General features: G+C 35.9%; 2 protein-coding genes across 3 annotated transcripts; one reads left to right on the top strand and one right to left on the bottom strand.

The window, feature by feature from the left end:
* Nucleotides 1-429: 429 nt before the first annotated feature.
* On the top strand, nucleotides 430-4,860 carry LOC127957038 (corticosteroid-binding globulin-like). Its single transcript, XM_052555376.1, has 5 exons — nucleotides 430-476; nucleotides 1,546-2,163; nucleotides 2,261-2,543; nucleotides 2,680-2,824; nucleotides 2,946-4,860. Exons 2-5 carry the CDS (start codon nucleotides 1,563-1,565, stop codon nucleotides 3,144-3,146), a joined length of 1,230 nt encoding a protein of 409 aa, XP_052411336.1. The 5' UTR covers nucleotides 430-476; nucleotides 1,546-1,562; the 3' UTR covers nucleotides 3,147-4,860.
* Nucleotides 4,861-5,001: 141 nt separating this feature from the next.
* npdc1b (neural proliferation, differentiation and control, 1b) lies at nucleotides 5,002-26,365 on the bottom strand. Of its 2 annotated transcripts, none has more exons than XM_052555378.1 (9): nucleotides 26,072-26,365; nucleotides 12,966-13,112; nucleotides 9,239-9,334; nucleotides 8,099-8,308; nucleotides 7,907-7,973; nucleotides 7,726-7,810; nucleotides 7,562-7,638; nucleotides 6,663-6,762; nucleotides 5,002-6,510 (listed from the first exon to the last, which is right to left on the bottom strand). In XM_052555378.1, the coding sequence occupies exons 1-9, from the start codon at nucleotides 26,154-26,156 to the stop codon at nucleotides 6,433-6,435; spliced, it is 945 nt and encodes a 314-aa protein (XP_052411338.1). In that variant the 5' UTR covers nucleotides 26,157-26,365; the 3' UTR covers nucleotides 5,002-6,432. The 2 variants fall into 2 exon arrangements, with proteins under 2 accessions (XP_052411338.1, XP_052411339.1); XM_052555379.1 differs by having other exon boundaries at nucleotides 9,239-9,331; nucleotides 26,072-26,364.
* Nucleotides 26,366-26,839: the final 474 nt, after the last annotated feature.

Raw genomic sequence — 26,839 nt, 5'->3', positions numbered from 1 at the left:
ACAAGACTTGAACCTGCAACCTTTGGGTTACAAGTCCGACTCTCTAACCATTAGGCCACAACTTCCCCCTTTTATCATTTATGAAGACTTAATGAAAATAATAATAATAATAATAATAATAATAATAATAATAATAATAATAATAAAACATTGAATAGCAGAATACTCAATATATATATTTGCTGGTTAAATACAACATTTTGTAATTAAAAGATATACTAAATTGTACAAAATGAAAAAGGGATGAGTTTGAAAATTATGTTAAATAATTTAGTACATATCAGTGTGGTTAAATACTGCATACGTTCATTCACTGGACTGATTTGAGTCCATTCTTAGTAGTTAATAATTAGTTTTCTCTGCAGAGTAAAATAAAAAGTAAACAGAGTAAAGGTTGTTTCATGACCAAACTTGAGGACATGGGCTTTATAATTCAGTCCAGTTTGGGGAAAGAGAAACAACAGCAGTCTGGAAAGGTGAGACATTCGCATGTTCACAAGATAAATCACATCTATTAACAAATTATACATTTTTCAACCTCAATAGGATATTGTTTGTTAAATATGTTAAGTTAATCTGTTAGAAGAACAAAAAGTGAAAAGGAAGGTTAAGAGGTCGACCTGGTTGATCGTTGATCTGATTTTGCCATTTTTGCCATTTTTTTTAATTAATCGGCATTGGCCGATTGTGCTGCAGATTAGGCCGATTTCTAGATAGGCGCACTGGAGGGCAGCTAAGCGTCGTTGCTGAACTCCCTCTGAAGATGCGTGAGAGACGGAGCAGCTCACACTCTGCAGTAGAGGCTTGTTCTCACACAGCTGCAGCTAATGGCAGGGCAGCACAGCCCTTTTCAAAAGCACAATTACGTTTTACCCTACTAGAATTGATGCCGGAAAGTTATCATATTTATACTGTAAGTGCAACAAGTCATTTGCATGTGAAAGTAGAAACAGATTAAATTCAGATGAAACTCCTGGGTTGATTATAACATGCATGTTAACTTTCCTCATGAAATGTGCGCGGGGGTCCGACACTATACTCCACGATGTCACGCTCGTGATCAGCGCACTAAGCAGTTATGAGCCGCAGGCTGTGTAGGCCTTATATGTGTGAAATCTTTTATTTTTGTTATCACTATGGCCATTTGACTCATAGCAGTGTCCAGTGTTTCCTATACATTGAGTTATTTGTGACAGCTCATCACTATATCAAAACTGACCCCCACAAATAGATTTTCCAAAAGAGTTATTTTCCTGTAATGCCCGATAAAGTAGCATTTTTGAGCAGCATATTTGATTACAGCCATTACACTGCAATAATAATTAGCTCAATCTCACTTTTATGAGATGAATGGGAAAAAAAGGAAAAACGGTCAAAAAAAACAGCAATATATATTGGCCCTGATTTTTAAATATCGCCATCGGCCAGTGAAAAACCCATATCGGTCGACCTCTAATATTTCTTTGTCAGTATGTTAAACTGTCCTGAGAATTTGATGCATTTCTGTCAATAAAATGTAAACATTTTTTTGTTTAATTTCTTCAGGTCCCTCAAACAAGACCATGGAAAGGAACATCATATATTTGTGGATTTGTGCTTTTGCAGTAGTTCATGGAAATCAAGAGACTTCACCTCAACCTTTCATCAGTGATAAAATCCCATCATTGATAAAGATGAACAATGATTTTGCTTTTCACCTGTACAAGAGAATTGTAGAAATGCCGGAGTATCAGTCCAAGAACATCTTCTTCTCTCCTTTCAGTGTGTCCATGGCCCTTTCTGAGCTGTCTTTAGGAGCCGGTGGTGAAACCAAAGAACAGCTTCTCAGTGGCATCGGCCATAACAGCTCGGTCTTCAGCACTGAAGAAATGCACCAGATGTTCCACAGTCTCCTGGAAGAAATCGACCAGAGGACAGGGGTGGACATCGATGTCGGCACTGCTCTATATGCAAGCGACAAATTAAAGCTCCTTCCTGAGTTCTTGAAGGAGATAAAGGAGTTTTACCACTCTGACGGATTCACTGTGGATTTCAGCGTCAAAGAAACACTAGATAAAATTAACACGTATGTGAAGGAAAAAACTCATGGGAAAATAGACCAAGCTGTTGATGATCTGGAATCTGACACTTTGATGTTTCTTCTCACTTACATATATTTTAAAGGTAAACTCACACACTTATACAATAGTCATGGACTTTTGTAATTCTGGCAATGCCATGGTCTCAGATCCCTTTAAAAATGTCACTCTTTCTTCCAAAGGAAAATGGGACATGCCTTTTAACCCAAGCAGCACCCATCAAAGTATATTTCATGTAGACGCTGAGACCACCGTTCCAGTACAAATGATGCACCAGTACAAATCCCTCAAAGTTTATTATGATGTCGAACTCTCTTCTAAAGTCCTCTGTCTAGACTACAACGACTCTTTCTCCATGTTTCTGGCTGTACCAGATACTGGCAGGTCAGGTAAGACCATCAAAGATCTGGAGATGGCCATCTCTAGACAGCACATTGAAAAGTGGAGGACATCTGTTAGAAAAAGGTTGGTTGTCATAATTATTTAATGTATATTAAAATTTAGTTTATCCTGACTGATTCAAAAAAGCATTTTGTTGTTCAAATCTTTTTAAGTTCAAAATCTCCATCTAGACCAGTCAATGATTTCTTTTGTCCTTCAGCGAAACTGACATCTATGTCCCCAAGCTCTCTCTGAAAACATCATATTCCCTGAAAGATATTTTGAAAGGAATGGGAATAGCTGATATGTTTACATATCAAGCCAACTTCACAGGAATTTCAGAGGAAAATATGCTAATTTCAAAGGTAACATTTCTACATCACTTTCTAAAATACTATTTTAAATTAACTGGCAATTTTTAATGTACCATTTAAAAAATAAATAAATAAATACATTTTAAGAGGATTCGCTCTGATTCACTTTCAGGTTTTACATAAGGCCAGTCTGGATATAGATGAGAAAGGAACCACTGCAGCAGCAGTGACAACTGTTAATTTCAGACTAATGTCCTACAGCCCAATGGATACTTTGATTTTTGACCGTCCATTCATGATCTTTATCACTGACCAAAAAAATGACAACATCCTCTTCTTTGGAAAAGTTGTCAATCCAGCGGAAAAACAGTAATGTGACATTTAAAATTTTATGACAAAATTAGCCAGCAGGTGGCCGCGATTTAAACAACTGGTGCCATTATTTTGCTAACTCTATAGTTGGTACTTAATCCTTCTTCTAGAGGTTCACCTTCCTGATGAGATTAGTTCGAATGCATGTCAAACACCTGAACCATCTTATCAAGGTCTTTTGATTGCAAGATTGAGTACTGACAAAAATACAAATGTTTTTGTTTGGTCACTCGTGTGTTAAACTGGTTAAGTGTATTTGCTGCACGTTTCTTTTTCCTCAGGCAATTAATGTAACATCTCAAATTGAAAGGCGATTATGGGAAGGATTATCATATGTTTGTGCATAGTAATAGTTCACCCAGTTGTCTGAGATGATGGAGATGATGGTCTACTACCAACTTTTGGCACACTCACAGTAATGTTCAGGAGAAAAAATGATTTAGCTTGTCACCTGGATGTAGGTAGTGCTCTTTAGGTAAGCAACAAATCAAAACCACTTCCCGAGTTCCTTGAGAAGATGAAGCAGTTTCACATCCTGGAAGGCTTCGCTGTGGATTTCCACCTCAATGCAACTTTAAAAAAGATTAACACATCCAGCACTTCATGGAAATAAACACATGGGAAAATAGATAAAGCTGTTGAAGCTCTAATATTAGAGCTTTCTGTCCCTGCATAGATGGCAATGCAACTGAGATGTTTAAAGCCCAGAAAGGTAGTAAAGACATTGTTAAAACTGTCCATGTGATCAGTGGTTCCGTTGTAATTTTATGAATCTACAAGAATACTTTCTGTGTGCGAAGAAAACAAAAATAATGCCTTTTATTCAACAATTTCTTCTCTTCAGTGTCAGTCTTCGTCACACATTCACTAGAGTACCACAGCACATGCAACAGTTTGCGTAAACATGTCTAAAGATTTCAACAGAGAGGATTGCTTGCGTTTGTTTGCCCAGCCTTACTTATATGAACCAGATTATACAGACGATGAACTAAGACAGATAAATGTTCTTCAACAGAACGCTGGCTCCTGAGCCGGCAGTACCACACGACTGTATTGTGGGACTCTTGTGAATGCACCAAGAAAGATTGACAGGGGAAAGAAAAAGTTGTAAATAAAGTAATTTTTTAGGTTTTCCTTGCACACAAAAGTATTCTCGTAGCTTCATAATGGTACTGCCACTGCCACTGGTGGTACATGGACTATTCCAATGATGTCCTTGCTACATTGCTTGGCCTTGGGGCATTTCAGTTGTATATTGTTATCTATGCAGGTTCAGAAATCTCTCAGATTTCATCAAAAATATCTTAATTTGTGTTCCTAAGATGAACGAAGGTCTTACGGGGTTGGAATAACATGAAGGTGAATAATCAATTTCAGAATTATTTATTTTTTAGGTGAATTATCCCTTTAAATTTAATGTGAAATTCATATAGCATATAAGGAATAGAAAGAGCAGACTTTGGGATAGATTTATCCAGGACAAAACCACCAGTGTACAGATTTGATCCATTCATGATCTTAATTGTCAAACCGATGAATGACAAAAATGATCAACCCAGTGGAAAAGCAGTGACGTGACATTCAAGATATCATAACTGACATTAAGCGGCCGTGATTTTATATAACTGCTTACAGAGTTTTGTTACAGGTACAACTAGCATATTACTGTCCACATGTGTTATTTAACCATTTAATAAAGTCTCCATCAGTGTGTACAGGTTGAACTTCATTATCCTTAAATACCCTTTGGAAAAGGCACATAAAAAGATTCAAGTAAGCGTCTCATGTTGTTTGTCTGCAAATGCCTTCAGACCAAAACTCCTGGTAGGTTTAATATCAATGAAAACAGGACCCTATTATTTGAGCTGATATAAATATTTATTCCCTCTTTTATATATTTCATCTTTACATGCATGTCAGGCAATCTCAGTAGCTGAAAACAGTTTATCGGGCTCAACTAAAGACCATCGTGACTTATTTTTGAAAAGTGTAGGTCATTTCAGAGGTAACACCCCCACAATGACTGTGTAAAAGAACAATTAGAGTTCAAATTTGAAGGGCTTCCCTTTGCCCCAATGCAACATTAACAGACTGACAACACTGCCACAGCTTTTGACTAAAAGATTCAAAGGTATAAGATCCAGAGGAACTTCCCCTGCAGGAATGAAAGGAAATGCTGCACAGAAACCGGCTACTATTGGCAGATTTCCTGAGAAACAGCAGCGAGCGACTCGCGCTCTGGAATCAAACTATATCATGTTACCATTAGTGATCTAGCATAGAGGTTAACACACATAGATTTGAGAATCCTGGCCTGTACACAAGAGCAGCTATATACATGTTACGCTGCAAATCAGGGTGTGATGCAAAAACTCCAATTTCATGTGTTTTTGCTCTATAAATGAACCAGAAATGCACACTGACTTTCTTCATTACACAGCTTCAAATCATGCATAGTAGGACCATTCTGATTATACAGCGGCTACATAATATCATTTAGGGGTTATTTTTGTGAGCACAATTATAAAAAAATATTAAAATCACCATTGGTATTTTAAAAAAATACAGTCACAGACGAATTTGGTAGAAGAAACCATAAAATATGCTAATTGTACAATTTACGTTGCTCCTCAAGGGGAGTCAACTTCCACGTCCATTCTAAAGATGACAAGCGTTCGCAGGCAAGATATGTTCAAACAGTTAATGCTGTAAATAAATTTCTTTTCCATTGCACAGTACTCACAATATACTACAGAAGACGTCATAACAGAACTCAGCAATGACCTGATATTAAATGAGTCTTGAGCTTGTATCAAAAGCTTTTCGGAGATACACAGTCTATTACGTACAGTATGTTTATAATGGACATTACTATCAAACCGGTCCAGAAGATGTAAGGAAAGAAACAGGAACTCTGCGTGATTATACAGGATGAGTGCAACTCTTAGTCAGAAATCCATGCAATGTTATTAAACATCTGCCGTTAAACTGAAAGGTACTACAGCGCAGTTTCCTGGTCCGAAGGGGCTGGTCTTTAGAAAGGATGCTTGTGTATGTGTGAATCAACATGTTGACAAGTTGAATTCTTTCTCTCTGTGTTGCAGTGCATTTCGTTTTCTGTTCATGGATGGAAGCTGCAACACCAGTGTCAACTTGTATTTAACAGCAAAAAAGAAAAATTATCTCAGATGAACCATGATGACCTTTGTGACCTTGCCTGAATGGATCAGATGAGGAAAGCACATCACTGTGATGCGTGACGTGATGCGTCCCCTGAGTACTCGTGTTCAGTTGTAACTTCTCTGCAGGTGAAGATGAAAGGTGGAGTCATCGAACAGTGGGTTCTTCACTTCCATTTCCCCAGTCTGGAAAGAGAAAGATACTTTAAAACACATTGGCACTACAGGAGACTTCAAACTGTAGCACAGTGGGTTACATTTAATACCATCGATTACACCTGCAGGAGTCGTGATTTATGACAATACGTGATCCCCCAGTATTATGTATAGAAACTTACTGGGGCAAGTCCTGGGCACTCATACACAGTGAAGTCTCCGTCTTCATTTTCCTCATCTGAAGTGGCTCCTGACTCAGGAATCTTGGAATCATTTCGTTGCCTGGATGATAACAAAACACAGAAGGCACAGGAGAGCTTTGAATAGTAACGTAAATAATGTCAGTGCATGGTCAGAAAATAGACCGATGTATTTAACCCGATAAATTATAGCCAAATGTTCATGGGAAATCACATTCTTTCATTTTAACCTACATATTTTAAAATGCACACAAACAAAGTACAAATAAAAAAAGACTTAAGAGCTTTTTCAATTGTTTTATTAATGGTGTGCATACATTTTGTTTCTCTATAACCTGTTATGTAAGTTGCTCATGAATAATTTATAATATTCCAGTGTTCCATTATTCATAAAGGCCTACATGTTAAATGACTGTGTGGATAATAAAATAATTGTTAAATTCAAATGGAGTAGATTTTTTTTTTTTTTTTTTAAGTCTCTTGCTAAGGCTGAAATTATGGGCTCAAAATATAATAAAATGTCATATTTTAAAATGTTATTACTATTTATTCCTGTAATGGCAACACTTAATTTTCAGCAACAATTACTGTAGTCTTCAGTGTCACATGATCCATCAGAGCCAAACCAAATCTTGAACAAATTTGCAGAAGCATTTCTTATCAACAATATTTAATGGAAATTTCATTGGAGCAGAAAAACAGAGTAGAAATACAATTCTAATTTAAATAGAATAGAGACAGAAATTCCAAAAGAACCACATTTGATTTATTGATTCTTTACTGTCATGTTTGACAAATTTCACACATTTTCTGTAAAAGAAATAAATAAATAAAAATATTTCAAAGTATAAAATTATTTATTCTATTTGCCAATGACTTACTTGAGTGACATCATTTGCTGCTTCTGAAGCTGAAAGTGGTACATCTGGGCACTCTGTGCAAGTGTTTTATCACCAGTCTAATAACAGAGTAACAGGAGAATGTGCATCACAACACATGCAGGAATGATGCTTTGCTTTTTTATGTGTATGTATGCTCTACTCACCATGCCACTATCATAAGAGCTGGCACCTATTAACCCAAAAGCAGGATAATCAACCTTCTGGGCCAGATGACTGCCTCTCTGCATCCTGGGAAGAAAGCATCATCTTCAGTGTCATTCATGTCTACTTATTCATGCAGGTATTTGAACCAACAAGGTTTGTAAAGATTATATAACATCTCACCTGACCCAACACACTCCGGTCAAGACCATGGCAACTGAGCCCACCATGAGAAACACACCCAAAAATACTAAAAAAGAAAATTAAAAAGATTGTCATGAAAAGGTTGAAGAAGCAAGAAGGAAAAGCACTGCAGAGACACAGTCCACAAACCCATATACAATTATAAACATCAGCAAACAATATATAACGCACTGATGAAAGAGTGGTCCTCAGAGGGGTACGGGATGATAAAGGGGGCACTGTGCACAGCAGAGATAAAGGGAGTGTGTGAGGCTGGGCTGGTGGTCAGGGCACTTGTCAGAGGTTGTTCTGATGTAGCAGCAGTAGGAGATGCCTCTGATCCACGCTGACTGCTTGGCCAGGATCGATCCTCAGGGGCTTTGGAAGCAGCTGGAGAGGGGGCTGAAGAAAATAATTTGAAAAAAGAATGAGAGAGAGACAAAGAGACACTTTTTTAACGATGTGGAATGTGTGGCAAATAATGGTAGCATAATTCACAAAAAACATAACAAAAACTAATGCCTCATGTTGTGCTTAACTGTATGTTGTTACAAAAGGTGAAATAATATGCACTTTTTCTACACAACTTTATAATTTGTGTCGGAAGTTATCAATTCACCCTTCGCAGGGAGTTTGATTGACAGGCAATCTGACCAGTTATAATTATGTTCAGGTAACCGGACCAGTTATAATGCTGAATCTGCCAATTTTCTCCAACAAGCAAACCAGACAGGAGAGTAGATTAACTTTGGTGAACTTAAACTTGCACGTGCAGATTTCTTTCAGTTGTTGAAACAAGACCTTCTGATGTTTATTCATGTTTATTTTTCATGACACTTCAAAAAGACACAAAACGGTATTTATTGTTTGAATTAAAAAAATAATAATAATAATTTGAAAGCTTGTTTCATATCTAAAGTAACCTGCTGTCTTGTCATTTGGTGTGTTGCTATACATTTCTGACTATGTGAAAACAAGATATAATCCGTGAGAGCACCATGAGTTGTTGGACATAGCAACAGTAACAAAGGGTCAATTGCTTTATATATATATATATATATATATATATATATATATATATATATATATATATATATATATATATATATATATATATATATATATATATAAATATTGAAATGTGCTTCTCACTGAAAGCTGTTGTATGGCTTCAGAAACCCTGAGTAGACTGCAGTGCACATTTAGTATGTACTTGACAATATATGGAAAACAGGAGCACAAATACTTTCTCCTTTTATGTCTTACAAAAGATAGAAAGTTATACAGGTTTGGAATGCCATAAGGGTGAGCAGGATTGCCATGCTACATTACCTGAGTGTTTCATCTCTGATTCTCTGTGTTTGCTGATGATGGAAGAGAGAACGTCTATCTCTTCATCCAGCTCTGGGAGATGGTTGACCTTGACTGCTAGGACAAGAAAGTGGGACAGAGAAATAACATGAGATTTACAAAAAGTAAAAATAAGTGTCTCATTTGGCTCCGGGGGGTGAACAAAGGGCTTCAGTAGTGAATCGATGCTTTTTTATAAGAAAAATATCACTTATAATCTATCTTGCGCTCACTGATGTAAAATGGAAGCAGTTCCGGGGGAATGACGTATGAGGTCAGCGTTGCGTATGCGTCAGTGAGTCTCATGAAAACAAACATTTGTTAACAGGAGCAAAGGAAGCAAAGTTTCATTACTTTAGCAAATGAAAAACAGTCTCCTCTTGGCTTATATTGAAATCCTCTGACATTCTTCTTTACAAATCCTTGTTTTGCATTTCTAATTAGTGACAGTTATTTTGTTTTAATCTCTCCTTCGCATTTCTGCGTGCGTCACTTCTGAGCATCGTATGTGCAAAGCTGACCTCAAACCACATTCCCCCAGAACTGCTTTTGTTTTACATCAGTGAGCACAAGTTAGATTAAAATGATTACCGTATATTCCGGACTATAAGTTGCACTTTTTTCATAGTTTGGCAGATCCTGTGACTTATAGTCAGGTGTGACTTATTTATCAAAATTAATTTGACATGAACCAAGAGAAATGAACTAAGAGAAATGAACCAAGAGAAAACATTACCGTCTACAGCCGCGAGAGGGCGCTCTATGCTGCTCAGTGGTCCTGTGGTCTACACTGAAAACACAGAGCGCCCTCTCACGGCTGTAGACGGTAATGTTTTCTCTTGGTTCTTGGTTCTAAATAAATGCGACTTATAGTCCAGTGCAACTTATACATGTTTTTTCCTCATCATGACGTATTTTTGGACTGATGCGACTTATACTCAGGTGCGACTTATAGTCCAAAATATGGTATTATGTTTTGAATATGGATATTTTCTTAGAAAAACACCTTTTTTTAAAGGATGAGCTTTTTATTAAACTTCTCATGAACCGATGCAGTGCAACACCCGCTGAGTGGCATCAAACAGCTTGAAAGATCAAAGACAATTTTTTAAATAACTGTATGAAAGAAGAAGGTGAGTAATTTATGGGATTATTTTCATTTTTGGATGAACTAACCTTTTAAGACTGGTTTAGTGGTCCAGGTCATATATTTGGAAGAAGTCCTTTATGCTCACCAAGGCTGATTTATTTAATCAAAAACAGTAAAAATTTACTACTGTGAAATATGATTACGGTTTAAAAGACGTGTTTTCTGTTGGCCTAGTGGACATTGTGCTGACATAACAACATTCTTTAGAAATAATTTTATTATGTTGATTTGGTTCTCAAGAAACCTTTCTAATCATTACCCATGTTTAAATCAGTTCAAAATAGAAAGAACAGCATTTATTACCAATATTCCTTTACAGTCACTTTTGACCAATTTAATGCAAACTCGCTAAATAAAAGTGTTAGTTTTTTTAAAAATCAAACAAAAAGTCTTACTGGACCTGAATGTTTGTCTGGTAGTGTATTTGCAAATTGTATATACGCATGAAACTGCATCTTGTCTTTGAGTTAAACCTATCACTGTCAAAGGTCAGTTATTGAACTATGTAAAGTGGGAACTGATAAGGTAAGTAAAATAATAATGCACCAAGGAATATGACATATATCTTGGCATAGTTTGTATTGCATGGTGTAAAATCTGCATGCCATACTGCTATATTTATGTACACTAAAAATTTGCATGCTGAAGTGTTCTTATGCAGAATCCGTGAGTGTGTGCACTGCAGTGAGTATAGGTAGATTTGGTCAGTCGGTCTGCTGTATGGTAGAGAGGGAGGGTGTGTGTGTATGTGTGTGACAGAGAGAGACAGAGACGCTTCAGCCATTCAACCATGAAAGATCTATTTTTACCAGCATGAGCTAAATTTATTTAAAAGTGACAGATTATTTATTTTCCACTCCAAACAATGTGGAAAAAAGCTTTTGTTTGCTGTGGGCTACACAGTTAAGGGTTACAATTTGGTCTAGTGACCTCGTAATTTCATTAATAGCTAGACTGGATAATGGGAAGTTCAATTTGCATGATTTATATTTTTATTTATATTTATTTATTTATATTTTTACAAAAAAAAACACTCTAAACTGAACTCAGTGTTCTATGTAGTGGTTCATTTACTAAATGTGTACAGACATATTTGTGTGTAAAACCTCTTTCATAACTTATGCAATTCCTTATGGGTCTCATTCACTAAAAAGTGTTCTTGTGTGAAAAGGTTTTTCATGTCAAAATTTCTGCCATGCTTTATTAGATGAATCCAGAATATTCTACTGTAAGTGAAGGAGCATTAACCCACTGTTTAAGAATGTACATAATGCATGCCCTAGCCATTTCCAAATAAGGGCTTTCCACACAACCTCTCTCGTACAGCCATTCATCACTCCCTGAAACACATTCTTGTCAGTCTAACAAAAGCACTCTTTATATCAGTCTAACAAAAGGGTGTGTGAAAAATGTGTAAGGCCTTTAAGGTCTCCTAAATGAAATATAGAAAAGAAAGCGAGTTAAAATAGGAAGAAGAAAAGGTAACTGTTTATACTCCTGCCTGTTGAATGGTATCGATTAGATGTCGACAACAACACTGTTTAATTCCAATCAAACTATCGATCAATAATCTTCAAGGTTGTAGACAAGATTAATTTTATTTTTATTTTTTTGTGGCTGAAAACTGCTTGTGGATATTTACATCTAAGTGCTGCTTGCTGGTATGGTTCAAGCTAAAGCAGCATTTGTCAATCCCCACCACTGCAGTGTAGAATGAGACCGCCTGAATTATTTCATTAGCCCCCCTCCTTCCTTTTGCATCTGCAGCAATGTGTGGGTGGGAGAGGGCGAGAGGGAAGCCAGACTGGAAGGTTGCGAGGAGTGACAGGTCTTCCACTGCAGTCCAGTGCATATGATGGGGAACCCTGAAAATGCTTCCTTACATTTTGAAATACTATGCATCAGATTAGCATGTGAATCTATCTGACAAAATCGCTGTAAACTGTTTTCATTGCTGCTACAAAAACATTTGGCAAAACAAACCTGTAAAATGTGTGTACGATCAAAGATGGTATACCAAGATGGTTTAATAATATTACGTTGAATGGGGAAAAAGTGTAGCACGCAACATGGTGGAAAAAGTCCACTTTCTAATTAAAAAGAGCTAATCACCAGTTGGTAAAGCAATCGTGTCAATGCATTAGAAGCTAAAGTACTAATAGAAAGTCAGCTTCCTGAGATGCATGCTTGGGATTAAGCATGTTCATGGACCAACCTGAATTAAATTCTTCTTAAAAGCTATTTTATAATTAGAATCAACATCAAGGGCCCTATGAAATTGGTATTATTTTCTTCCAATTTCAGTTTTTTTCTATTTTAATTCTGTTTTAAAGGTTTTATTAATAAAAAAAGCATGTCTAATTAATGAAATTAAATTCATGGAATGTAAACAATTTAACAGCACTTTATTTGAAAAAAATATTTTATTTGACCAAATTCAATTCAGTTAGATAGAAGTTGGTTTTGCATGTCTGAAATAGCTGCCCAGAGCTGTTGAAAATATGCCTGTCAAGTGAACGGACTTTTCTGAAAGGCACTTTTGTAGGACTCGGTACTCACCAGGGTGATTTCGTCTCCTGATCACACACTTCCCTCGTTTGTTCTCAACAAAAGGGTCTAGGCATGGGCCGCAGTGTGAAGAGCCGGGCTGGCAGAAGTGCCGTCGTTCCCGGGCACAGTCCAAACTCCGAGGACAATGTCCCACAACTATAAAAGAAAAGACAAAGACACTGATTAGTGAGTTTGCCTCACGTTAATGACCATTGTTTTTCCAATTGTCAAAATGGCCTGACTGCTGATATCTGAATCCGTGAATGCAAAACTATAAATAACTCAAATAAATGAATTATTTCACCCAAAAATTACATTAAAAAGATGCAAGCGGAAGAACAAAATTCTCTTGGTTCTCTCAGTCTAACTTGAGATGCCTCAGAGAGCGAGCCCCAGCTTGAGTGATCCTCACATATTATCGCTTAGCGTCCACTTGTACAACAAAACATGTCATACAGAATAATTGCATAAAGAGCTAACAGTAATAAGGCTGATTATGTAAGAATAGCTCTCTCTGTGTATTGTGTCTTGTTACTGTTATGATGGAGAGCTCAGGAACAACAGTGCATCAATAAAACAGCAGTGCAACTGTATGTGGGCACTGCTGCTGAGGGCAGAACTGGGGCAGCAGGTCGAAGTGCAGAGGAGATCCAACACCCACAAATATCAAATAACGTACAAGATCAACAAAGTAGTAGTGTGTCTCTCTCCCACTGATTGTCAGCAGGTATCCATGCTAACCAAATTTTCATCATAACACCACAAGTGCAAGAATCATTCTTACAAACATTGTTGGAGGAGATTGTAAAGCTTAATGGTGATGTGTTATGTGTCGACGACAAGAGGTCGACCGATGTATCGTTTTGCTGATTAATCGGCACCAATAGTTGATGGCGCCGATGCTTAGTTTGCTGCTCCACCAACACTGGTGCCCCTCAGGGATGTGTTCTCTCCCCACTGCTCCTCTCGCTGTACACCAATGACTGCACATCTAAAGATCCTTCTGTCAAGCTCCTGAAATTTGCAGACAACACTACAGTCATCGGCCTCATCCAGGACAGTGACGAGTCTGCTTAAAGACAAGAGGTTGAGCAGCTGGTTGTCTGGTGCAGTCTTAACAACCTGGAGCTGAACACGCTCAAAACAGTGGAGAAGATTGTGGACTTCAGAAGAAACCCCCCTGCACTCCCCCTACTCACTATCATGAACTGCCCTATTGCTGCAGTGGAGTCATTCAGATTCCTGGGAACCACCATCTCTCAGGACCTGAAGTGGGACAATCACATTGACTCCATTGTGAAAAAGGCCCAACAAAGGTTGTACTCTCTTCGGCAGCTGAGGAAGTTTAACCTGCCACAGAAGATGCTGAAACAGTTCTACTCGGCCGTCATTGAGTCTGTCCTTTGTACAATAACTGTCTGGTTTGGTTCAGCTATAAAATCAGACATCAGAAGACTACAGAGAACGGTTCGTACTGCTTAACCCTCTGGAGTCTAAGGGTATTTTTGGGGCCTTGAGAAGTTTTGTCATGCCCTGACATTTGTGCTTTTTTCAGTTTCTTATAAATATCTAAATGGGTAAAGTCTAATATCACTGTAATCAGCACAAACTGGGCTATAATAATATGTGAAATGCATGCATGTACATGATTGTATTTTTTAGAAAAAAAATGTTATGCATGGTTAGTGAAAAACTAAAAATGTTAAATCACTTGAATAAGGCAATAAAACACATACATAAAATTGGTTGCCGGAAAAGATGAGAACTGGAGCTTGTAGCCTAGAATTTTTCTTTCTGAATGATGTGAAAATCATCTTGTTTACTCACTCACAGAAAACAATATATTGATTTAAATTTTCTAAAACACTTTTTGTTGGTAAAAGTCATATGCGAGTAGGCGTCAACTATCATGAATATCATTGTGATTTACACCTGAGAAGACAAAGGCCTGCATAATGAGCTGCATAATGAGCCTCTCATTCAACTTTGCCACTCTGAGGGAGGACTTACAAGAAAGAATGTGAGAACAAAATAAAAGTATATAATTTTATGTTTGTAGTTTATTAAGAATATATTTAATTATCCCACAACATAATTTAATATCCACTTGGGGGAGCAGTTAAACAGTTTATTAGGGACAATCAAAGCTGACTTTCAAATTTTTTGGCATCCTTTCTCTAGTCACACAATCCTTCAGAAATTCTTTTAACACTCTTATTTTCTAGCAAATAAACCCCATTTATTATCATCATCATTATTATTATTATTATTATTATTAATGTTGAAAAGAGCTGATAATATTTTCAGGTTTTTTTAGGGGGAATAAATCGAAAGAACTGCATTGTTTTTACATTTGTTAGAGTTATCTCTATTTGTCACATTTATATTATATACATCAAGCTTTTGAATGGTATAGTATTGTATATTGTTATTGAAACTTCATAATGTTTCACTTGATTATACATTTAGTCAGGAATTATAGTTTGGAAAAAGTATTTGGAAAAAGTCTAACTAGTAAAATGTTTACACGTTATGTGAAAACTAGTACAAATAAATAAAAAGAGACTTACTCATGTTTATGATCTCTGCTGAATAAAGTGCTTCATTCTTTTTTCTGAGGAAATCCATTTCTCAAATCCTCAACCACATCACATCTTTTTGGGGTGAATTATGTCTTAGTCCTCTCATCGCGAAGCAAACAGTAAAATAAAAACTTGAAGAACAGTCTCGCTGCCTTTTCTTCTGTGTGGGCGTATTCAAGCCGCGCGCTTCAGTTTGAATCTGAATAGCGCGTTCAGCGTGGGGGCGTGGTCACATTAGATATAATGAGCGGAGATATGAAAAACAGACATTGCGTTGTTTTCATATGGATTACTTTATCTCAGAATATTTGTTTTCGGCAGCACTTGTTTAGTTTAAAAGTAGACATTCCAGGCTTTCTATAGATATCTCTCTCATGTCTCTTCGTTGAGTATTCACGGAGTTACAGTTCATTTTAATGAAATGTTTGTACATGACGATCAGCGGAGACAAAGACTGTAGACAGCGCACCTTGTTTGTTATCTTTATTTTATAAGTGCACAAAGGTTTTTTGTTATTATGTCTGTATCCAAAAAAAACTAGACCCTTTACAGATTCGATTGATGTATTGCTCTTATCTGTACGATTAAAACTGAGAGTGTAATTTAAGTTCTTTTCGGGGTTATCAGGTGAAAATGACTCAAAACGCATATATGCGTTAATCGACTCGAAAGGGTTAAAGGATTATTGGTACTCCCATGCCCACCCTTCAAGAACTGTATACATTCAGAGTGAGGAAAAGGGCGCTTCAGAGCTGCAAATACCAGGACAGTCAGGCACAAGAACAGTTTCTTCCCCCAGGCAATCTACTTCATGAACAGTTAAATGTTCCCCACTTATTTAATAAAAACGTGCAGTATCCTTATATTAATTTGTTACCCCTCCATCCTAGAACATCCCTGCATCTTACTCAATCCTATTCCATTATCATTTATAGCACAATTGTTTATACACTTATTTATTTGCAAATAATATATTTTTTTCTTTGTCTGTGTGTTGTTGTCTCTATGTACTGGAAGCTTATGCCACTAAAACAAATTCCTTGTATGCGCAAGCATACTTGGCAATAAAGCAATTTCTGAATCTGATTCTGATTTATAAATGCAATAATCCATTCAAAGCCATGCACTACAATGATTCTGACAAGCCTATGGGAAATTTTGGCACCTCATTGCACACTGTGGCTATAAGAACACCTCTTATGTATGGTAAAATCATCATAATACACAGCCTTGAATTCTACTTCTGAAAGACTCAGCCACTGAAACCTTGGCTCTTGTTTCCATAACAACTGCTATGGCAACTGAGTAGGTGTGACATCATCAGGTATGAGTCACTGCCAAAGCAGCATTTGAAAAGGGGGCGTGGATGAACTCTTCTGAACCAGAGCCAGTCATTGGACACAGTGAAGGAAATAAAACACAACAATTGACGATATGTTATCAAATTTGTATTGTTTCAAAATAATTTATTGCAATATGCAATATAAAAGAACTGTGCAAAATGCCTAAATGTATTCTTCCCATATGTACCACATTGTTTTTAGATTCATGAACAGATCTGTGTCACCAAATTAATTGCTATTGATTTCAAAGCTCAAACCAAAAATCATTGCCTTGCAATTTTCCTTTTACTGGAACTGCCCATTAAGTGACTCATTGAACCTCCAACGCATCAACAGTGATGGTTTTTACCAGAATATTTTATTGTCACTGCATTAGAAGTGATGCACACAACAGTTTAAAGCACAGCTGTTCAACGTTGTCTATCAGTTTCGGATCTTAATTTCATTAAGAGAGGAACATAAGCTTTTTTTTATGTGAAAGCCTCTCAATCACACATATAGGCAGAATTATGTATACTGCTGCACAAACACACACTCATTTCCTGCACTTTATCACTCATAAAAAACACAACAATGTAAGCATCTCTTTCTACATCACTTCCTCACCACATATGGTGATGGCTATCACAAATGCATCTGCATGTGACCATCTCAGTCAAACCATGTGAATGTAGAACAAGATACATAAAGATGTGTCAAGATAAATATAACTGTTTCTATTCTTTCTTTTTCTGTTCTGTTTCATTTCAATCAGCCATGTTAAAACACACATAAAAAATAATGCTTTAAACTAGACTTCTCAAATTTTACAGGGCTTCCGTAAGACCAATTAGCCAGCTAGTCCTTCAGACATCCAGATGACTAGTTGATATTTTCAAATATGTAGATTTGCACATACTTGACCCAGACAAGAAGTTCTGTTGCAGTTTTGTAAGGCTTTTTAGTAAGAAATGAAGGGAAATAGATCACGATCACACACGACCACGGTTCAGACATGCCTCAAGGTGACCCAGTCATGTAGTGCAGAGTAAAGATGACACTCTTCTAGGACAGAATGAAACAGGCCCCAAAACATCACTGACAGAAGGACAATTTCTAGATTTAGCTAAAAACAGAGTTGTTCTTTGGCATATTGTATTTTAAATACAGAAGGTGTTTGCATAATTTACCATCACTCTAAAACAGGGATTCCCAAACTTCTTTGTCAGCTAAAATCATTTAAACTAACTTATTGACTTTAACAAATAACAACATGGGATTTTAAGTTAATATTGCAATAATTTAATAATTTAACAGCATATTTGCATGTTCAACATTCACTGATGATGGTTAATGGTCACATGACAAGCGAGGAAAATATTTTGTTCATATATATATATATATATATATATATATATATATATATATATATATATATATATATATATATATATATATATATAATATTATATAATGTTATGCTATCCGTAATACCCACTGAAGGCTCATCAGTAGATCTAATATAGAGTAATATATATATCGTCAGTAGATGACACCTGCGCTGAAGTGAACTAACCCTGGAACATAACCTTCTGTGGAGCAGGTTATCTTCAGGGGGCAAGTTACTATGGTTACTTAGAAACCCTGAAAGTAACCTCCAATTTTGGACCAAAAAGCCAGAGCCCTCACTTAAACCTAATTGAGAATCTCTGGAGAGACCTGAAAATGGCTGTCCACCAACGCTTACCATCCAACCTGACAGAGTTGGAGAGGATCTGCAAGGAGGAATCCAGGCATGAAAAACTTGTTGCTTCTTTCCCAAAAAGACTCCTGGCTCATGGGTCTGAATACTTAAGACCATGTGATGTTTCAGTTTTTCTTTTTTAATAAATGTGCAAAAATGTCAACAATTCTGTGTTCTGTCAATATGGGGTGCTGTGTGTGTACATTGAGGAAAAACTTAAATGATTTTAGCAAATGGCTGCAATATAACAAAGAGTGAAAAATTCAAGGGGGTCTGAATACTTCCTGGACCCACTGTATGTGAATACCAGTTTTTTTTTTTTTTTTTATGTTCAGTGGTTTACTTCTTTCATGTGGTCATTTGCAACTAAACCTGTGACCAAATAATGCAAGTTGATGTGTGGTTACAGTGAAATAATTCTGACAATGTAAAAAAAAAAAAAATACCAAACAAAAATAATGGTTAATAATCATTTTTCTATTTCTTTAAAAAAAGATAATTTTGATTAACTGTTTAAAGGGATAGTTCACCCAAAAATGAAATTTCTGTTATTAATTCCTCATGTCATTCCAAACCCAAAAGACCTTCGTTCTGGTGCATTTATCGGGGTAATATCTTTGCCATCTATGGAGTGTAAGAGAGCTCTCAAATTCAATCAAAAATGTTTATTTGTGTTTCGAAGATTAACGAAAGTCTTGCAGAATAAATGGACATGCTGAATTAAGTTGCCATCCACCAGTGTTTTAAGGTAGGTTTGTTCATCTTTTTAGTTTGGATCGAAAAAGCCATGAAAGCTTTATACAGATGCAACATATCTAAATCTCCTTTATACTGTCACTATTTTTCCAATGAACTTCAATTGGATGTCTTATGAATCTTCATTTGCCTAGCAACACCGTTCAGCAAACACAACAGAAAAAGGAATAATGTTGTTATTCTTTGCTCCAGACTACGACAGTCTTTCAGAACTCCCTTTATGTAAACTTGCATCTCAATACAAAGTTTGAAAAAGGCACTGAAGCAGTGTGGACTGCATGTTGTCAGTCTCAAGAGCTTTGTGCTCTATGTGACATGACAAGCTGACTGGAAGGGGACAGAGCAGAGAACAGAGCTGCGTTTTTTTTTCTTGATGAGTGCCTTGAATTCTCTCATTGTGAAAAAAAAAAAAAGATTTCTGAAATGTTAGAAATAACATTGCAGCAAGTCAATGCAAATCCACATTTCAAGCTGACATATACTGTAAGAGAACAGAGCAAAATAAATGGTTACAGTCCTGTCACTTCTCATCATTTAAGTATTTTCCCTGTTTCCAGAGGTTTAATGCTAATCCTTTCCTTGTAAACTGCTTGAAAGTTGAATTGCATATTTTGCAGCTATGGGAAAAGTACCTTACCGAAAAGTGAAGAAGGACAATGGAATACATAAATGTAGAAAATAAGGATTGGATGTTATAGTGTACTGTTCAAAATGTTAAGGTTAGAATTGTTTTTTTTTCTTCATTTTTTCACATGTAAACAGAGAAACACAAAATCTGCTATAAATATATAATGGTGTTGCGACACAAATTTATGTTTATTAACATTATTATTAACTCTGAACTAGACGTGCAAGTATTCGGGTAATGCGATATTTCACGGTAATGAATATGCACAATATTGCTATCGTAGGCACTTCTAAATACCGTGAATAATTATACATTACAAATTACCCAGAATTTGAATGCATTTTAAGAATAATTTTCCCATCAGCTGGTCAAAATGCACAACACCGCTGTATGCTGCTTGAAAGACGCATTTGCGTTCTGATGTAAACAAGCATGCATGAGGAGCACATGGAGGAACAAGTGAGAGATGAGCTGAATGAAAGCACATTCACTCTCTGACAGCAGATGGCATTAAACTGCAGAAAATGCAGCCCTTACCCTGGAAACCGATAAATAAAGCAGCTGCACTACTTTCTAAAACATATTTAAATCATTTCAAATAGCCATTCAGATTTTGTGGATTTGCTATGATCTTCATCACAGCTCCAAATACTTAGACAAAACAGCCTATTTATTTTCAAACTTTTTTTTTTTTTTTTTCATTTTAATCTGGACTACAACATGCCCTAGATATTGTTTGAAAGTGTTTTGATTCTTTATTGTTCATTCACACTTTACATTAGGGCTTCATTAGTTAACATTAGTTAATTCATTAGTTAACATAAACTGCCAATGAAATTCAGAGTTCTTCTGAACATTCAGTAATCTTAGGTATTCCAATATTTAATAACATGTTGTTAAAATCGAAAGTTGCAGCTGTGTACATTTTTTAACAAAAATGAATAACTTTTGTAGCAAATGTAGCTATTGCTTATTGTGAATGTTAAAGGTTAACTAATGAAGTCTTATTGTAAAGTGATACCGATCTGTCTTTAATCACTTTAATCTGTATAAAACTTTTAACTTTATATTTTTCTGTATTGCTTTATTGTATTTAAATGTTCAGTTATTTTTGTTATAAGAAAAAAGTTATTTAACCTGTTATACTGTATTATGACCACTGATATTTCATAATATCGTGACAATACCGTATACGGTGATAAAAGCATTAGCAATCGCAACAGGAAAATTTGATACCGGCATATCCCTACTCTGAACACAATGAAACAGCCCATTTAGTTAGAGTTGTCTCCAGAAATAGTATTCTTTCCTCAGCTGCTGCCACGGTGAACTATGAATATCTTAAAAAATGAAACATCTTCTTTTTTTAGCTACCTCACACTCTTACATCACGTCTGTTTCCTGGCCTCAGACTGGTGCTCATGTGTGAATACATTTGTCTTATTCAGGGCAGACATTAGGTGGCCAGTCTTCTTTCTAAATTAGTAATGAGGTGAAATCCATTGTGTCACTTAGAGGGAAAACGTAATTATCCAATTAATCAACAATGTGCAGTAAAAAAACATGACATGCATCTATAATTGTCTGTCTGACAATATGAACACTTAAAATATGTACATTTATGTGCAATGCAAAACTTCCTCTCTTACATATTCTGTCCTTGACTTAGCTTATCACAGAATTTGCTATTTCAAGGATAACACCTCTGCATCTAGATCTAAAATCATTATGGACTGCCACCATTGTTCAAACAAGGAGAGAGCATTCTCAGGTGAGCATGACCTTATCCGACACATGTGCATCACTCCAGCCACTCTGCACACACTGTATTGATCCTTTAAAAAGGAGCCAGAGAGATTTCACACATGCACTATATCAGCGTCAGGATATAAGAACATTTTTAAGGGTGTCTCATGTCACGGAGAACATCTTAATTAAGCATAGAGAGAAAGTTGCTTTAAATCCTGACAATTTCATACACATGGGAAATTATTTTATTACATAATAAACCTACATGAATCTTTGTTAACAATTTTCCTGGATGACTGATTACCACATTATGAGATGGAGAGTAAAGAATTTATTTTACATAAGTAGTAAATTTTTTGCCTTTAAAGGTGATTTAGCAATAAAAGCTTAACAAAAACTGTTACAGAAGATTTATATTTAAAATAAATATAGTTATTCTGAACTTCTTATTCATCAAAGAATCCTGAAAAAAAAAACATTATGGTTTTCATATATATATATATATATATATATATATATATATATATATTATGAATTTCAATTTCCAGTCGAGTTAATATTAATAATAATAATATGTCTTGAGCAGTAAATCAGTAAATTAGACTGATTTCTGAAAGATCCTGTGACAATGAAGACTAGAGTCATGAAAATATAGCTTTGTCATCACATTAAAAGAAATTGAACTGAAATTGAATTGAATGAACAAAATTCACAAATAAAATATAATAAAATAAAAAATATATATTTTAAATTTTAATAATATTACAAAACATTGCGGTCTTTTGTTTAGAAGCATGAAAAATCTTATTTAAAAAAATATTTTAAAAACATTTTAAAAAAAACTTTCTGACCCTAGACTTTTGAACAGTAGTGCATACAGATACCTTTTTCTTTCATAAGAAAGACTTTTCAGTTGATATTTATGTTCCTCTAATACTCCCTAACATTTCATAATCCTGGGATCATTCCCAAACCTCGCTGACTTCCCTTTAAATTAGCTCAGAATCCTTATTTAGAGGTCTATAGCACAGGTGTTCTGAGCTATATATGTATATCTCAGCAGCAACCCTAATAATACGTTCTCTAAACTGCATCATGCTCTGCTGAAAATGGTTTGGAAAAATGATCTTTTATCTATTAAATTTAGCTTTTTTCTCCTTTTTAATTTTTGCAATGTTGCAAATTTTTTTGCTGGGAGATTGTGACTAAATATTTTCCTGTCAAACATGTTGCTATGATACATGTCAATGTGTGAGCTGCTGTTCACCCATATTTAGTGAAGAACAGGTATTTCATTACTTAAACATGAAGCAATTTTTGCTGCAGTGGGTCTCTTGAGGGTTAAAAGAGAGAGAAAAACATGAAACAAACAGAAAACAGATAAGCAAAAACAAGTAATGCAGAAAGCAGAATGCAAAAAATGAAGGCGAGAGGGGAAAGAACAGAGAAAGAAAAAAGAGAATAATAGCTTAGAATGAAAGAAAGCAGCATAAGAGACAGTTTGAGAATAATCATGATGGATGATTTTTATGGAGCCATTCTTGAGTGGCAGCTGTAACCTTTGAGTCTCAATAACACATTTCTCTATTGTGTCCCATTCGTACAACAAAAGAAAGCAGCAAAGCTGAAACAATGAAGAGTTGGCAGAACAACTGAATTATACTTCTCATACCAGACATCTCTCCAGCTGTTAAAATATACACAACGATTATAGAGCACAAGAGAAAAACACTCAACTTGACGGCAGATCTCTTCACTCTCAAAGTGGTGCGGTGCAAATTTTAGATTTAGGTTTCTACTTTGAAGCAAGATTAAAATGACGAGCGCACGAGGATTATAGTCAACCCGACGGGCTGCTTTAAACATCTCACCCTCTTTCACGGCAGCTTAAGTCTGACGTGACTTCATGAAGCCACACAAACTCATGCAGACATGTGCGATCACAACTCAAACACACAGGGAGCAGTTAGACACAGAGAGAAGCTGATAAAAAGAGAGAGAGACAAACTGGAAATGAGAAAGACTTCATGCGCTCCAGGTATTAAATCAGAGCATCTTGTACAGGAAGCAACATCAGCAAAAGGCAAGCACCAGAAAGCCAGACTCAGATATTAATTGCATTAATCTCTTTAGATACATGACTTCTGGGTGCTTAAATAAAGGCCTTGAGCCACACGCCTGGAATAATTCTAAATACATTTCATACACTGCAAAAAAAAAAAAAAAAAAAAAAAAAATTATATATATATTTATATTTTAATCAGTATTTTTGTCAATTTGTTCTAATAATATATTTTATATATAAATAATTTGGACGCTTAAGAAAAACTATGTCAGTGGGGTAGGAAAAATAAACTTAGTTTATTGTAATTAATTCTCTATTACAGGTCTATCTTAAGCAGCTTTTGCTTCACAAGACGTTAATTGATAGACTGGAGACATGTGGATTACTTGTGAATTAATGCAATATTTTTATCAGCTGCTTGATGAGAATTCACTGGTCAACAAACAAACTCATCTACATTTTGGATAGCCTGAGGGTGACTTTTTGGCTGAAGTGTTCCTTTAAGGATATATAACATAAAAATGTACACTGGCAAACCAGATCAATGGATTAAGTTCTTTTACTCAGTGTATTATTCTTATATTATTTGGTGTAGCCCCTTGAACTGCCATTCAGTTATTTCTCTCATGGTTTCTTCTTTTCATTCGTCTCTTTAGCAATAGCAACAACACCTACCTCTTTCCTTCGCATCTAAAAGATCTATATTCTCTCTGGTTTCATAACTGCTTCTATACAAGTTCTCTGAAAGAAGAGCCATTTAGAGCACACATTTTTGAAGGTTACTTAAATTGTCTTCTTTCTTATTAGATGGTCAATTATCAAGTTCACAGCTCCTTTACAGTGTGAGCAAAGCCCTGGAAACTCACAAAAGCCTAAATAAAATGTCTTTGCTTCTGGTTAAATATAATCTAACACGGTCACAGTCACTGTATTTTTTAAGAGTTTTTTTTAAACCAGTTTTTTTTTTTTGTATTGTTACAATGTTCATATAATAAATAAATGAACAATGTGTATTCATTTACCGTGTCACCTGCACCAAGATTTTTTTATCAGCAAAAACGTTGACAGCTCCAGGGCTTTTGTAAAATCTACACATAGCATGTTTGTAGCTGAATAGTCTAATCAAACTCAAAACCAAAATACACAAAAGTGCATTATGGATGTTGAGGTTTACCATTTTTTCACCACAACCCTTTTTCTGTTTTCTCTAGTTGTGTAGCACCAATTTAAAAAAAAAAGAAAGAAAAGAAAACAGCTTCTTGTTGGCCTCTTAAAAAGGAAATCTAATCATTTCAAAATGTTGGGGGATTTAGGCATCCCTAGAAATATAGACATATTAAAGGTAATACATTTTTTTGTGTGTGTGTATTCTGTAATAATTTATCCTCTCAGCTGCTGAAAATATACAACAGGAATTAAATAAATATCCCAGTAAGAATCAGATGTGAGTGCAAGGTATTGCACAATGAAAAAAAAAAAAAAAAGGAGAAAAAAAAGTCCTTTGTGGTTTAGCTTTTTCCTTGAGTTTCCAGATGGTCTTTGGTCCTGTGGTTTGAGGGACTCTAGTGGCTGTCATGTTCTGCATTCTTATTGTTCTTATTTATAGCCCAGACCTGAGTGGCAGGAGGAACGTGGCAGGGTCTGGAGTTCTCATTCCTGTCTGTTGATAGCCCGTTTCCATTACACAACACTGAGGGGTTAAAGAATAGCCCTTGGGGTGTCCATGTCAATAAATGCTATGACGCTATCCAGACATTAACGGCATATCTTAAGTGCATAGTGGGAAACTCATGATGACATCAAGACACAATGTGAATGCACCCAAGAGTCGCACATTTCCCAAAATGGACAGACATGTGTCCACATCTCTCCCACCTGCGTCACAGAGCACCTCTTCTCCCTGTACCATAACATCTTATTACATCTCATATAGAGTTCAAATGTAATGTTTTTCAAAAAGCAGAATAATTTATTTGAAATCAAAGCCAATTCTAAGAATCATGAATTCATTTAATATGAAAAATCCTCAGTCACTGAACGCAAGCAAAAACATTCTACTACTATTAATTATCTTAATTACATCGGATTCAAAGATACTTGAATACTCTAATTATATGACTTCTACAAACACCTTTTGTGCACGTGTACAGAACAAGCAAAATATACAAAACACATCCCCACTATGTGGCAGCACAGAAATTTGTTTGATCCCAGATATCAGTCTGGCATCACGTTAATCATAAAACAAGTTTAATTAAGCGTATCTCACCTGCCATTGCAGCGCTGACGGCGACTGTTGTGATGAGGAAAGCCTCGGTGAGTAGCGAGGCCCACGGTGGGCTCAGTGATCGCATCCTTACGAAAAGTACAACGGCCCGGGGATCTGGGGTTTATCATTCCCCCGTCCCACAGTTGTTAAAAACCTTTGACTGTAATATCTGAGCAATGACACTTAAGTGTGCAGTCGGTAAGATGTGAGAAGATCATTCGGTGCGCGTCCACCGCCGATGCTGATGCTGATGCCTGTGCGCTGCTCGAGATGAACTCTCTCTCTCTCTCTCTCTCTATCTCTGAGCGAGAAAATATCACGAGCTGAGCTGAGGACCCAGGCTACGTAAAACTATGTCGTCATCACGTCAGGATACTTTCGGTCCCCTCTAAATATATTATTTTAACAGGTGCATGTTGGGGATAATAACGCTGTGGGAGGATAACGCCAAATGGGGAGGTTGGAGTTCAAATATGTCGAGCAATTAATGAGAAAAATGTTTAAATGGTCACGTATATTGTATGTAACCCATATAAATAAAAATTGAAATAATATGTGATCCCGGGCCAAAAAACCTGTCATAAATAGCACGGGTATATTTGTAGCAATAGCATTGTATATGTGAAAACTATTAATTTTACTTTAATGTCAAAAATCATTAGGATATGAAGTAAAGATCATGTTCCATGAAGATATTTTGTAAATGTCCTACCGTAAATATATCAAAAATTTTTGATTAATTAGGACAATTCTAAATAAGATTTTCTC

This window comes from Carassius gibelio, chromosome B5 (assembly GCF_023724105.1).
Source record: "Carassius gibelio isolate Cgi1373 ecotype wild population from Czech Republic chromosome B5, carGib1.2-hapl.c, whole genome shotgun sequence".
In the NCBI taxonomy this organism is placed as follows: Eukaryota; Metazoa; Chordata; class Actinopteri; order Cypriniformes; family Cyprinidae; genus Carassius; species Carassius gibelio.
Note: the sequence above shows the minus strand (reverse complement) of the source record. Positions and strands in the feature narration are given on the sequence as shown.

Coding starts and splice junctions, on each gene's coding strand:
- npdc1b (XM_052555378.1), bottom strand. CDS start 26,156: ATGCGATCACTGAGCCCACCGTGGGCCTCGCTACTCACCGAGGCTTTC. Junction 8,309..9,238: donor ATCAGAGATGAAACACTCAG/GTAATGTAGCAT, acceptor TATTTTCTTCAG/CCCCCTCTCCAGCTGCTTCC. Junction 6,511..6,662: donor AGTGCCCAGGACTTGCCCCA/GTAAGTTTCTAT, acceptor TTCTCTTTCCAG/ACTGGGGAAATGGAAGTGAA.
- LOC127957038 (XM_052555376.1), top strand. CDS start 1,563: ATGGAAAGGAACATCATATATTTGTGGATTTGTGCTTTTGCAGTAGTT. Junction 2,544..2,679: donor AGGACATCTGTTAGAAAAAG/GTTGGTTGTCAT, acceptor TTTGTCCTTCAG/CGAAACTGACATCTATGTCC. Junction 2,825..2,945: donor AAAATATGCTAATTTCAAAG/GTAACATTTCTA, acceptor ATTCACTTTCAG/GTTTTACATAAGGCCAGTCT.